Source organism: Erpetoichthys calabaricus, chromosome 1 (genome assembly GCF_900747795.2).
Source record: "Erpetoichthys calabaricus chromosome 1, fErpCal1.3, whole genome shotgun sequence".
In the NCBI taxonomy this organism is placed as follows: domain Eukaryota; kingdom Metazoa; phylum Chordata; class Cladistia; order Polypteriformes; family Polypteridae; genus Erpetoichthys; species Erpetoichthys calabaricus.
The window spans coordinates 328876212-328890509 of NC_041394.2; the positions used below are offsets into that span (position 1 = coordinate 328876212).

Consider the following 14298-nt stretch of genomic DNA (forward strand, 5'->3'; position numbering starts at 1 on the left):
GACTCTGGTTAGCATCTTGTTCATAAAGCTAAAGCAGCATTAATCCTTTTTTGACAAATTTAATGGTTCACTTTTATTGTGTTCAAAACCTTGGCTAACATTTTTTTTTAATACTAAGGTAAAAATCTGTAAATGTGTTTGTGTTCCCTTTCCCTAATAGTTTTTAACACCTCCCCATTGTTTGCCATTTTTATTGTATTTTGTTCTAGCTAAATGCATTTACCATTTATATATCTTTATGATTACTGAATTTTCTACTCATATATATTTGTGTGAATGTGTATAATTTTTTTTGAGAAACATTGTTCACAGATCTTTCACTTTTATTATTTTTAAATATACCATTTATTTATTCAGTAAAAAATGTATCAAAAAGTGTATTTTATTTCCTTTTTTTAAAGTTACAAAAATGAACTGGCTCTGTGTCAATACGGGTGAATAAAACCATTCACATGAGATGAGGAGTCTGCACACAAACAACATCGGTGTGTTATGTTGATTAAACTTGTAAGAAAGAATATCATTGCACTCTGTCCACATGATGTTAATCATAAACTGAACTATTTCATGCTGTTTAAATTCTGCTCAGTTACTGGAGAATATTTTATTTTACAACTAATAAATTCAGTTCAGTTTTATTGTCTTAATAGGTAAGTTCGGTTTCTCGGGTGGTTTTACAGAGACACCTTGAAACAACATTAAAAACGCATCACTAAGAACAAACGTATTACAAATATGAACTACAGCAGCAAGCACTTACTGTAAAAAAAAAACAAATCAAATAGATTGATTCAAGTGATAACAGCTCACTCGCTTAATTTAAGTCTGTGGATGTAAAGTTACAAACTTTTTTGTAAGATGAATAGCCATTGGAATAAAGGAGGATTTGAACCGGTGGCTTTATACTCTTGATTCCTTCAGCATCTGACATGATTGCACAGCTGAGAACGAAGTAAAGAATCTTAACAAGTGGACAGTCACAGTTAGTAATACTAAGGGGGGCAGTCAACACAAGTGTTAATTCTTTTCTTTTGTTGAAAAAGGACCATTTATTTCTGTAAAAGTGTTTGGCTACATTAGGTTTTGTAAACCTGATGCCTTGAGACAAACGGCAATTTTATTAATAATTGATATCTAAAGATATTTTTAAACAAACACAATTTGTCCATAGAGGGAAACTATAACAATTGATCAAAACGGAAGGGGGACTTTATATAATTTATTACGTGAGTGGAAAAATAAAAACACTACATACATACATATATATATATATATATATACACACGCACGCACGCACAGTACCTGCCAAATAATACAAGGAATACACAACATGCATTTCGCCCTAATTGGGGCTCACTATGCTTCCCCTTACCGTGATCAAACCTTGGACGTTTATTTTTCAGGATACATATTTTCATTACGGTCGACTAATGTGGAACTAAAATGAATATGCCGTAATGAAGAGTTGTGAATCGCCATGCACAGTTCCTACCCGATCCGCGCGCGCGTGTGTATTGAAAGGCTACGTCATCGCACACTTTACGGTTCTGCCCAATCTGTTTAACGCATGCGTGAACACTTTACGGCACGTTAGGCTTCCAATACGCGTGCACGTACGGATCGGGCAGGTACGCATATCAGGTAGCGACACGTGTCGGAAAAGGAGACGCTGTTGCAGACGTTCCAACGTTCCATTCTGCTGGACTGACGAACATTGAGTGACATTCATTAGCTCACTCAAGCAACGTGCGCGACTGTAAACAAGAAAGCGGAGCAAAGAGGTAACAACCTGTCCAAACGAAAGAGAGAAAGCAACACGGCAGCAGCAGCAGACGCGTTTCTTGTTTTTATAGACACGTGTTGTCTTTTCTCAGCTTATGTCCCCCAGACGCGTCATTCTGTGCGGAATGTATTGCTCATCCTTCCACATTTCTCACTTTGTGTCAGTAAAATTAGGGCATATCTCATGGAAGCGGTGCGCTTTGTCTCATAGCAGTGGCCGTGAGTAATACGCTTCCGTTCATTGTAGCTGAAGCGGCTATCTGCGCCTGATAACTATGGGCAATGAGTGTCGCCACGTATTGGCTACAATGGGTACTACTCACTTGACATGGCCGTGTCCCCGCTCGTTAATAACAGACTTATTGACATACGAGCAATTATATCGACACTGGAAACATTTTGTGTGTAGTTCTGGACGTTACAGCTATATACTAGTTTACATTATTTTATATTTTTTAGTGTTTTTGTACCATGACTTTATGTTCCATATTGCTACAGGAGCAAGTGAATTCCCCATTTGAAGGTTAATAAAGACAGAGCTATCCATCCACCTGTGATCAATTGCTGTAATGTGGCATGTGTAAATTGTGTGTCTGCATTCCTTGCTGAACAAAAAATGATGATTAACAAATGTTATGTTACAGTTGAAGTTATTGTATCATTATAAAATATTCTTAAAAAAATATTAATTACGATTTCTGATGTGTTATAAATGCTCCACCACATGCAGTGATGTCAATTTCTGTGCATCGTAACACGTTTTAAGAAAACAACCTTCAGCCCATCCATTGCAGATTGTTTCATTATAAATTGTGAATTTCCCATTGGGATTAATAAAGTATCTATCTATCTATCTATCTATCTATCTATCTATCTATCTATCTATCTATCTATCTATCTATCTATCTACAATCTGTAGGGTGCAGATGGACGGTTTTCTTGATTTTGGTGCATTGCTCACAGAAACAAAAGTACCCTACTTTCTCACCAATTGCTGAATTGTGCATTTTACAGAAGTACTCACAGTGGGGTATTGATTCACAAATCCCTGACTTCTCAACTTGAAGGAGTCAATTCAATCAGAGAGCTCCACATTAAAAAGTATACCTTTACAAAGAATATATGGCATGTCTTCTCTCCAGTAAGCATACAGATGACAAAACTACCAAAACGCTTGCTAGCTTTACCTTCTCACTGTGTGGGGCTGCTTTTTCATGTGCTTCCCTGCACAAATGTGTTCAATTAATTTTGTTGCTCTTCTGACAAAATGATGCCCTTCTTTTTCTAGGGTGAAGATGAACCTGCAAAGCCACCGACTTACATGAATGATAAAAAGATGTGCCAGGCTGTCTAAGGGTCTCTAGAGATGGCACACAAATGTGAAGAGGAAGTCCCAGAAGAGAAGAATTTCACTTTAGACAAGGCTCTCCTTATAATGTGTACTACAGAGAGAAGTTTTCACATTAAGAAAGAAGACTGCGAATGGGAATCTATACACTTTCAACACGAGAATCCTGGCATTAAGAAGGAAGTGGATTGTGAAAAAGGGATTATAGACATTAAGCAAGACTTTGAGCAGACATCTGGCTTGCAGAATTATGAAATTTCAAGCAGTTCAGAGGAAGACCCCATTAAAGCAGAGTCTGCTCCTCTGAGTATTTTACCAGCTGTGGAGGTAACTGAATCAGCTCAGACTTGGAGCAGACATTACAATGAGCATTCTCTTGGCGTGAGCCCCGAATCCCTGGATTCAGCATCTTTAAGTTGTTCTGGAAAAAGTAAGTGATAAAATATTATAAAGACGAGCCTTGTGATTTACTCAAAGAGCAATCTTCCACATTTTTTTGTACTGAACTTAGAAAGCCAGATCTGTTTTTATCTTATAGTAAAAGGCAGAAATAACATATTGGTAGTATTTTACTAATGGTCCTCAAGTCCCAAAGTGCATAAGTCTTAAAAAAGCACTTCCAAAAATGCACCCCTACTGATAAAACTGTCAAACTGTTTATCCAGCTTGTAACAAGGGCAAACACAGAACTTTATAAAATTAAATAGGTTTAATTTTCACATAAAATGCTCTGTCAAGCAGTGAAGCCTCGTAGAGAACAAAAGGCATAAAGGATTTGCACAGACAAAAATGCAATCCCAAGCAAACACAGTCCCCAAAAATCACAAATTCAAAGCAAGGTCAAAAATCAGGAATACTAAAAAGCAGAGTAGAAACACAGAAACTCACGAAAACTCCCAAATGGATTCAATTAAATTGCCAGGGACTACGGGAGACCAATCTCCCACCCTGGATTTATAGTCATAGGGCAGTGATTGGCAGGTGGTCCTGGCTCTTGGGGGAACACACACACAAAACACATGGAGCATAGCCAAGGGAATGATACATAGACAAAATGACAAACAAAGAATACAAATAATAAATTCAAGCAACAAAAGAATCACAAATGGATAAAAATGACATAATACAAAAATAACATCCCTATCCAGGGAAGGAATCCTGGCTGAAACATAACAAGCACTGGGTCAAATAAAAATGACAGCTTGATTGAAAAAGCACATAAGTGATCATAGACCAAATGTGGTGCATGTTGATTAGTACTTGTAAATAAGAATTTCACTCTCTGTATACATTTGATAAGAAGGAATACTTTAGTGTCCAGTGGCATCATGTATAAAACCTTGTTGAGATTGCATTGTAAAGTTTAGCTTAAGTTCGAAAGACAAAAATGGTTTATATGCAAAAAAACAAACTATTATATATATATATATATATATATATATATATATATATATATATATATATATATATATATATATATATACATACACACGCACACACATATACTAGGGGGCTTTGCCCTTTGCTCGCCAAACCCCGCAGTCTGAGGTATGCTCTTGCCACTTTGCGTCTCTGCCACTCGTTTTGTGAAGAGGGGGGCTGAACGCATCCCAAGGAGATGAGGTCGCTCCTCCGACACTCCCTCTTAAACGGTGATAAACACATACAGTTTTGTTTTACCTCCCTCTTCTTCTTCTTTTTCTTCTGCTGCTGCACTTCCAACATTTAAAAGCCTGTACAACAGCTGTCCTTTTGTCTCACTGCCTTGTCTCTCTTCTCCCCCAGACATCCTCTACATACTTCTGTCATATCACCTATGTCCACATATTCAATCGCAGTGCAGCGTATGACCGCCAGTGAGTGAATATCGTTTCTTTCTCTCTACACGATTTGTGTCTGACAATAGTATTCACACAAATCAGAAATGAGTGAACCGTGTGCATGGTTGTAAATGTTACAGATGTGGGCAGGACTTTTCCAAATTTCTTTGCATAAAGTCTTGAAATTTTCTCTCGCGGGATTTCAGTTTCACCAAACAGTCAGTCAGTCAGTCATTCTTCAACCCACTATATCCTAACTAAAGGGTCACAGGGGTCTGGTAGATCCAATCGCAGCCAGCACAGGGCGCAAGGCAGGAACAGATCCCTGGGCAGGGTGCCAGCCCACCGCAGGGCACACACACCAAGCACAATTTAGGAACGCCAATGCTCCTAACTTGCATGTCTTTGGACTGTGGGAGGAAACCGGAGCACATGAAGAAAACCCACACAGACACGGGGAGAACATGCAAACTCCACGCAGGGAGGACCCGGGAAGCGAACCAAGGTCTCCTTACTGTAAGGCAGCAGCTCTACCACTGTGCCACTGTGCTGCCCCTTCACCAAACAACAGATCTTTTAATTCTCACAGATACGCCTCTTAACTGGGGAGAAACACTACTTGCCCCTGATGGCAACGCAAATTAGACGACCTACAAGTCTCCTAGTTAAAGTTTAAATTCGAACAATATATTCAATCTCTTTTTGCTGTTCTGTTATTTCACAGAGTAATATATTCCATTTGTTTGCGCTAACGTGATCTTTACTATCATTTTTCTGAGACTTGAATTTTCGTACTTCCATTATCTCTAACCTGCTCTGCATGTGTATCGCGCCAACGTTTTTGAATTCTTTACAACATTCTACTTTGTCATCAACTCTTTGCTTTATTTTTGGCCCCGGGCCTGGTTAAATCTCTTGGCACAAAGTCTCGTCTCGCAGGACGTGAAAGTCACATCTCGTCTCTCTTCCCAAGATTATTTTCTTATAATAGAGAAATATTATACATATACGTATGGGTTTATAATACCTTATGTACGCCGTATCTCTATATACTTAAAACTATGAACTCCTGCTTGTGGTTTTAAAATGTCTCTCTTGTAAATTCATGATGGAATCACAATATAAATTTGTCCATGTTCTTGAACATTCTCATTAGTATTAGACTATGGAAGAAACAGAGGAAAAAAATGCAGAAATTGAAACTTAAGTGAATGTGAACATGAGGTATTACTGACTGAAGTGGAAAATCACAAAAACCATTGTTTTTGGCGATTTCACCCTGGGAGTAACAAAAGAAAAAAAAAAAGTGGTAGCAGCTGAGTGGAGATAGCAATAGTAATGTGCCATCTTGTAGTGCCCAGTGTGCTGCCAGTAGACAGTATGAATTGGTGGAAGTTGAATGTGCAGAACTGCAAGACATTAAATACATTCTTATTGAAGCTGTAAAAATATATCATTTTGCCAAGTAAACATCAGTGTTGCAATGCTAGTCGCTTTATATTCAAGATACAGACGTCTTTGACTTGTCATTGCCGTCCATGTTTTCTGCACTATTATGTGCAGTATTGCACGAGCCATCATAATGCGGCAAAACTGTGTGAAGCTGTACAACGGTGTGCCTCTTGAGGAGTTCAAACTCCACCATCTACCTTTTAATCTATCACAGATTGTGTGTGGGAGTGCCTTTCATTATATCTCCTCTCTTGTTGTGATTATGGGTTGGTGAGTCGTTTGAGAAGCCAGTCTCTGAGGATGTACTCACTATCATCTGAAGGAAAGATTATACAAGTTGTTTGTAATGTACTAACCCTCATTGCAATCGTATTGCTTAGGCTTACTTACCAAGAAGCCAATCATCGCACACCACATGAGCCTGATGTCTGCTTCCAGCGCTACTATTTGATAAAATAAATGAAATGCTGGTTGAGCTGTGCAATGATATTAGTCATGCACATTTGAGCATTACATATTAGTTGTGTATTAATTCAGTGAAAGTGCTTTAGGTCTATAAAACCAACGCACTCTATGATGGTGCATTTATCACAATGTGTGTGGAGTAAATTATGTCAATTACATTAGGATAATCAGTTATTGCTGCAAATTGCCTTTTGATCATGATTTCTTCACCCTGACGGTAAGGATCTGGGTAGCATCTTAAGTATATCATCCCAGCCAGATGGCATGACGTGTCTCCAGGTCACTGTGAGATTCCTGACTGGTCAGTCAGGCAATGCTGAAAAGCACTCTCTGCCAAGTACCCTACAGTTATTAAAAACCTGTAATGAAGCAGGTAAAGAAGTTTTTCTTCACACAGAGGACCACAGGCACTTGGAGTAAGCTACCAAGTAGTGTGGTAGACAGTAAGACTTCAGGGACTTTCAAAACTCGACTTGATGTTATTTTTGAAGAATTAAGTGGATAGGACTGGTGAGCTTTGTTGGGTTGAATGGCCTGTCCTTGTCGAGATTGTTCTAATATTCTAATCTTTATTATGTACACAAATAAATGTACAGTGAAATGAACAGGAAACTGAATGAAGAGAACAGCTTACATTATATTGTAAATTATTAGTTTGAAACAAAACACATTGGATCAAATGAAGTAAACAAGCTGTAGAGATAGATGTATCGGTACAGGGGTGGCTTAATGCATCCTTTTGCTTGTTTGGCTGTGTGGTCATTTCTTTCTTTTCATCATCCAGCAGGTGGCAAACAAGCTGTCATCTATCTTCACTTATACATTTCTTTGAGTGTGTTTGCATGTCTGCACACCACTATGTGCGTACTTGTGTATTTAAATTAATTATGTATCTCTAAAACTACTTGTGTAAAAATTTTGCTAATCAGTAGGCCTGGTCTGATGATTAAGCGGACCATACAGCAAAAATCCCAACTAAAGTGAGCTATTCCTGTGTGGAAGAGAAGTGAAAAAGAGAGTGCAGGCAGGGTGAAATGGGTGAAGAAGAGTGTCAGGAGAGATTTATGACAGATTGATATCAGCAAGAGTGAAAGGGAAGGTCTACAGAACAGTAGTGAGACCAGCTGTGTTATATGGGTTGGAGACTGTGGCACTGCCCAGAAAGCAGGAGACAGAGCTGGAGGTGGCGGAGTTAAAGATGCTAAGATTGGCATTGGGTGTGATGAGGATGGACAGGATTAGAAATGAGTACATTAGAGAGTCAGCTCAAGTTGGACGGTTGGGAGACAAAGTCAGAGAGGCGAGATTGTGTTGGTTTGGACATGTGCAGAAGAGAGATGCTGGGTATATTGGGAGAAGGATGATAAGGATAGAGCTGCTAGGCAAGAGAAAAAGAAGAAGGCCTAAGAGAAGGTTTATGGATGTGGTGAGAGAGGACATGCAGGTGATGGGTGTAACAAAACAAGATGGAGAGGACAGGAAGAGATGGAAGAAGATGATCCGCTGTGGTGACCCCTAATGGTAGTAGCCAGAAGAGGAAGTAAATGAGCAATTTCTATGACAGCTATCATCGGACATCAAATTGTTTTTGAATGATATGAAAATAAGTGCTGAACCAAACTGGACTTAAAACAATAGGCCTGTAATATGAAGTTTCACATAATGACAATAATAGGTCAGTTTTTTAATAATTGTTCTACATCGGTCTTGGCATTCAGGGCAGATATTTCAGAAACTGCTTGTTCTAAATATTTGTATCTTTGTTACAATGCAGTCATCCAGGAGCTCTACACAACACATAAACTGCAACTGCAATTTTTTAATGAAAACTAAAACTTTATGATGTGAAAATCTCTTTAGATTTTTCACAAAGACACACTTACAGACACATACGTGTTAAAATCAACTTTCTCAGCACTTTGAACAGTCAGAATCTGCACTTAACTTGTACAATAAGAATCTAAACTTAACTTCATAGCAAGCTTTTGACCCCATTACCAAACGTACATTTACTTAAGTAAAAAAAATCAAAAGGTCATTCCTTTGAATGCGAATCTTCAAATTATAAAGTGTAAGTAAACCATTTTGCTAAACAGTTATTATTAAATTAATTCTGTCCACTTTCGTTTTTTTTTATTTGAGGAAACGTAGAGTAATTTTTGGGGGCCAGGGAATGCTTACATTTATTCCATTTATATGAATGGTAATTGTGTGTTTGCCTTATGAAAATTCACCTTCCAAGGGATTTTTCAGAACTGTATTAGCTTTGAAAAGGGGGAAGCCTGTAACTTTCAATAATTTTCTTTAACATTTAAATGGCTTCTCTGAAACTGAACTCATTAACCACAGTCATTTTTGTTTGTTAAACAGACTCCCAAGAGGATGGCAGCTGCCCTGTGTCTTCACCTAATGAGACGTCACATCCGAACAGAGTTGCAGGTAAACTAAATCAGAACGGAGCTAAGATGCGTGGTGTTAGAGAATGTGGCAAGAATTCCTGGCGTAAAATTTGTCTTCTGGCACAAGTCAGAAGCCATAATGGAGAAAAGCTTTTTTCCTGCACAGAGTGTGGTAAGCAATTTACACGAAGCAATTCTCTTCTAGAGCACAAGAGAGTTCATACTGGAGAGAAGCCATATTGCTGTATGGAGTGTGGCAGACAGTTTACTCGAAAGAATTGTTTTTATGCACATAAAAAAGTTCATAATGGGTTGAAGCCATTTTGCTGTACGGTATGTGGCAAGCAATTTGCACGGAAAAGTTCTCTTCGAATACACATTAAAGCTCATTCTGGGGAAAAACCCTATTCCTGTACTGAATGCAACAAGACGTTTACCCTCCTAACTGGTCTTCAGAGGCACAAACGGACACACAAGTTGTCATATTGCTGTACGATATGTGGACAGCAATTCAGCAATGCAGCTGCTCTTCAGGAACATGACAGAACTCATACTAGAGAGAAGCCCCATTCGTGCCAAGAATGTGGCAAGAATTTCATGTGGAAAAGTTACCTTCGTAGGCACAAGCAAATGCACAGTGGAGAGAAGCCCTATTCCTGTACAGAATGTGACAAGAAGTTCAGTCAGGCAAGCAGCCTGAAGAGGCACAAGAGACTTCACACTGGGGAACGGCCATATCACTGCGCAGAGTGTGGCAAACAGTTCACCTATTCAAGTGCTCTCCAAGAGCATGAGAAGAGTCACACTGGAGAAAAGCCGCACTGCTGTGCAAAATGTGGTAAGCAGTTCTCAAGTTTAGACGCTCTTCAGGAACACGAGAAAATTCACCCTGGTGAGAAACTCTATTGCTGTCAAGAATGTGGCAAACAATTCATGTGGAAAAGTCACTTTGACATACACAAGAGAATTCACACTGGAGAGAAGCCATATGATTGTGACTCCTGTGGCAAGAAATTCGCACATCTGGGTACTTTTCTGAAGCACAAGAAAATCCACACAGGTGAGAAGCAATATTTCTGTAAACAGTGTGGCAAGTGCTTTACCCTAAAAAATTCTCTTCAAGCCCATGAGAGAATCCACACTGGGGAGAAGCCATATTGCTGCAATGAATGTGGCAAGCGATTTCGGGCGTTTGGTACTTGGACGAGACACCAGATCGTTCATACTCATGAGAGGCCATATTGCTGCATTGAATGTGGGAAGCGATTTAGGGCGATTGTTACTTGGAAGAGACACCAGATTCTTCATAGTGGCTAGAGGCCATACTGCTGCAATGAATGTGGCAAACGATTTATGGCAATTGGGGACACAAATGTTCATATCACAGTACAGAATGTGGCAAGAGATTTGTACAAGTAAATCTTCAAAGTCATAGAAAAATTCACAGTAAACAGAAAACCAACCGAACAGAAATGGAGACTGCTACTCTTTGAGAAACCATATTACTCTAAAGAAATGATCCTTAATCTTTTTTTGAGTCACGGACCCCTTTAAGAATGTGATGAAAGCTATAGACCTCCTTCCCCAGAAATATTCACATAAACACAACTTTGCATGCAATGAATACAATGTACTTTGTTCATCGCGATTTGATTGTATTATACATATATGACATATACAAAGTATTATTTAACTTTAAAGTACACAATCTAAAAAAAAACAAACTCCTTTTTTATGCAAAAAGTCACAGCCACTCATTATAAATATGAAATACACTCCTCTTCTGCAAATGAAAACAGACCTGCTACTACTACGTTTTCTACTACCACTACATCTACTCTAAATCAACAGTACCGGACTGTATAGTGAACAAATGTTCATTCTTATCTGACTCTCACGGACCCTGTGAAACCCATGCATGGACCACTTAAGGGTCCATGGAACCTCAGGTTAAGAAGCCCTGCTCTAAAGAAAGTGGTAAATGGCTTACAAAAATGTCTCCTCAGTGGCACAAGCCAAAGATTACAGTGTAAACTCACCTTTCAGGAAAGGCCGGCGATTCTTGCAGGAAGACTCTTTATCAGCAGTGGTGTTTGGATGGCAGGGATTCTATTAAGCACCGGGCTCCACAAATGAGATCTAAGCCAGCTCATCATCTGGAACATTCTCAAGTAATAACTCGACTCCCCTAGTAGACAGCCTAAAGCTGCAAAGCACAAATAAGGGGGACATACACTGGAACTGCCATTGTGCAGAAGACTCTAAAAAGCTTGTGAAAACGTCATGAGTAGAGGAGACTGATGTCGTGTATGCCAGCACTACAATTTTAAAAAGTGTCATTTTTATCAACTGAAATGATGTTGTAATTATGAGGTACAGTGGAACCTCAGTTCATGACCATAATTCGTTCCAAAACCCTGGTCGTAAACCGAGTTGGTCGTGAACCGAAGCAATTTCTCCCATAGGATTGTATGTAAATACAATTAATCCGTTCCAGACCGTACGAACTGTATGTAAATATATATATTTTTTAGTTTTTAAGCACAAATATAGTTAATTAAACCATAGAATGCACAGCGTAATGGTAAACTAAATGTAAAAACATTGAATAGCACTGAGAAAACCTTGAACAAGAGAGAAAACTAACACTGCAATAGTTCGCGCTATAGTGCTAGGAACCGCTCGCTAAAAACACTTTTGAACATTTGAAAAATCCGTAATTTAATAAACCACAAAGAAAAGTAACATTGCAACAATGCAGGCTACCAACCGATCACTGTAAATAGAACTGAAAACAAAAACAAGCCTTCTCTACCTTATGTGTCCCTCGCTCGCTCTCTTGTGCCTGTGTGTGTGTGCGTGCGTCTCTCTTTTGCGAGCCTGAAGCGCCTGTGTGTGTGTCTCTCTAGCGCGCTCCTGTGTGTGTGTGTATGTGTGTGTCACGCTCTCTCGCTCTCTCTCTTGCTCGCTGCACAGGAAATGCACAGGGAGAGACTGAACATGTACAAACCGAAAGGGAACCTGGCTTGTTTGTATACCGAGTGTGTGGTCGTGAACCGAGGCAAAAGTTTGGCGAACTTTTTGGTCGTAAACCGAGTTGTACGTGTACCGAGACGTTCGTGAACCGAGGTTCCACTGTATTCTGAAGCCAAGGACTGATTTTATGGTACAGATAATACACCCTATAGGAAACATGATGTGAGCAAACTTGTGTGGCTAATGTGGGAGAAAGCATGCTTGAGGTGGTGGAAAGGTGATGTTTCAGAGCAGAGTTATATTAAAGGACCACTCCACCCAAAACTGATATATATTTTTTATGTTACCGCATGTAGTTTGGAATGATGGCCAAGGAAAAAATGTTAATTTCGTGATTTTATACAGAATGGGGTTAAAAATAATAGTTGCTGATAGAATAGGTATCTTTGATGAACAAAACTGGCCAACATCAAAAATACCCATAAAAGAAATTTTACATTATTCATGTCACATAATCCACATAATATACTCACAACATCCCAAACAGATTCATTTTTACTTAAATATTAGGGTGTTTTACCATGTTAGCCATTATGGATGTAGTGAGAAGTCAAGCCAACTGACCCCTTTTATTGGCTAACTAAAACGATGACAATATGCAAGCTTTTGAGGCAACTCAGGGGCCTTCTTCAGGCAAGATGTAATCCAGAGACTGGTGTTCCCTGTGTTTATATACACACCAGGACAGATACAGCATTGGTAAACCTTTTTCCCTTTTTGCATTTTTAAGAAGAATGTCGCTGTCCATGTGTGCCAGTTTCTTCCACCGGGTCTTCAGTTCCATGTAGTAGCAGTACATTTCGGTGTCTTGTATGTCTGTAGTACTAGAGTGTCATACCATGTTAGCCATTGTTAATGTAGTGAGAAGTCAAACAAAATGGCCCCATTTATTGGCTAACTAAAAAGATGACAATATGCAAGCTTTCGAGGCAACTCAGGCACCTTCTTTAGGCAAGATGTAAGCAATTACAAATTATAAAATGTAATCAATTGTAATTACAAAACATTAAATGTAATCAATTACAAATCATAAAATGTAATCAATTACAATTACAGTATGTAATCAATTACAATTACAAAATTACATCTTGCCTGAAGAAGGGGCCTGAGTTGCCTCGAAAGCTTGCATATTGTCATCTTTTTAGTTAGCCAATAAAAGGGGCCATTTTGTTTGACTTCTCACTACTTAAAATACTGTTGAAACAACTTCTGGAAAACAGTCTTGTGAATGAAAACAGAATGTGCTTGAACACAACCAAGCCTCCTGTCATTCACACCACAGGATTATTTAGTGACAGTCTGTGAAACCGCGCAGGTGAATGGACCTTCTGCTTGTTGAAGCATCTTGGCTGTGTACAAATCTGAGGCCGATTCTATTCCTGATAATATTTCCACATGCTTTTCTATATTAATATTTAGTTGTACTCATCTCTCAATACACTTTACAGTGGTGATATCACATGAAGTGCAATGTTCCCTGATGAATAAGCTGATAGTGGGCTGAACCCATGACCACTGAATGGGTGGGGGCCAGTAAAGAGTCCAAGCAGTCATCCGTGTTTCCACTCATGAGCGCAATCTCGAAGAGTGGTTTATTTAACAATGTTTTTGTAAAAAGACGTGTTGGGGACATTGTGAGCATAAGACTGGACGACGACTTGGATAAATGTGACGCCAGTATGCGAGATTTTTTCCATAGACTTCTAGATATCAATTGCTGTTGTCCAGCGCTGGTCACCATAGATGCCCAGTCTATCAGAAACTTTGTTATCTCAATTCTGAATGAAAACACAAAAGGGAACTTTTTTTTCAGCCATCACTACAAACTACATGGTTTAATATGTAAAAAATATTTCATTTTCTGGGAGGAGTATTCCTCTAATATTGGAAAAACCACACTTGAGTCAATTGTCTAGTTAGATGGTGTGCTTCCACATTGTCCATTTAGAACAGTTATCTTCAGACGCAAAGCAATGACAGATAATGGGAAAATCTA

At 38.9% G+C, this 14298-nt stretch overlaps 2 protein-coding genes across 2 annotated transcripts in view; one reads left to right on the forward strand and one right to left on the reverse strand.

The window, feature by feature from the left end:
* The window catches only part of LOC114665934 (NACHT, LRR and PYD domains-containing protein 3-like), a 578897-nt gene that overhangs the window by 322648 nt on the left and 241951 nt on the right, over positions 1–14298 (reverse strand). The gene's annotated exons all lie outside the window — the stretch shown is intronic.
* Positions 1668–13195, forward strand: LOC114666235 (gastrula zinc finger protein XlCGF57.1-like). Its single transcript, XM_028821012.2, has 4 exons — positions 1668–1781; positions 3071–3560; positions 9238–11639; positions 12415–13195. Exons 2-3 carry the CDS (start codon positions 3149–3151, stop codon positions 10581–10583), a joined length of 1758 nt encoding a protein of 585 aa, XP_028676845.2. The 5' UTR covers positions 1668–1781; positions 3071–3148; the 3' UTR covers positions 10584–11639; positions 12415–13195.

Excerpts from the sequence above, each read along its gene's own strand:
- LOC114666235 (XM_028821012.2), top strand. The coding sequence starts at position 3,149 with ATGGCACACAAATGTGAAGAGGAAGTCCCAGAAGAGAAGAATTTCACT. Across the intron at positions 3,561-9,237 it reads TTTAAGTTGTTCTGGAAAAA|ACTCCCAAGAGGATGGCAGC; the intron begins GTAAGTGATAAA and ends TTTGTTAAACAG.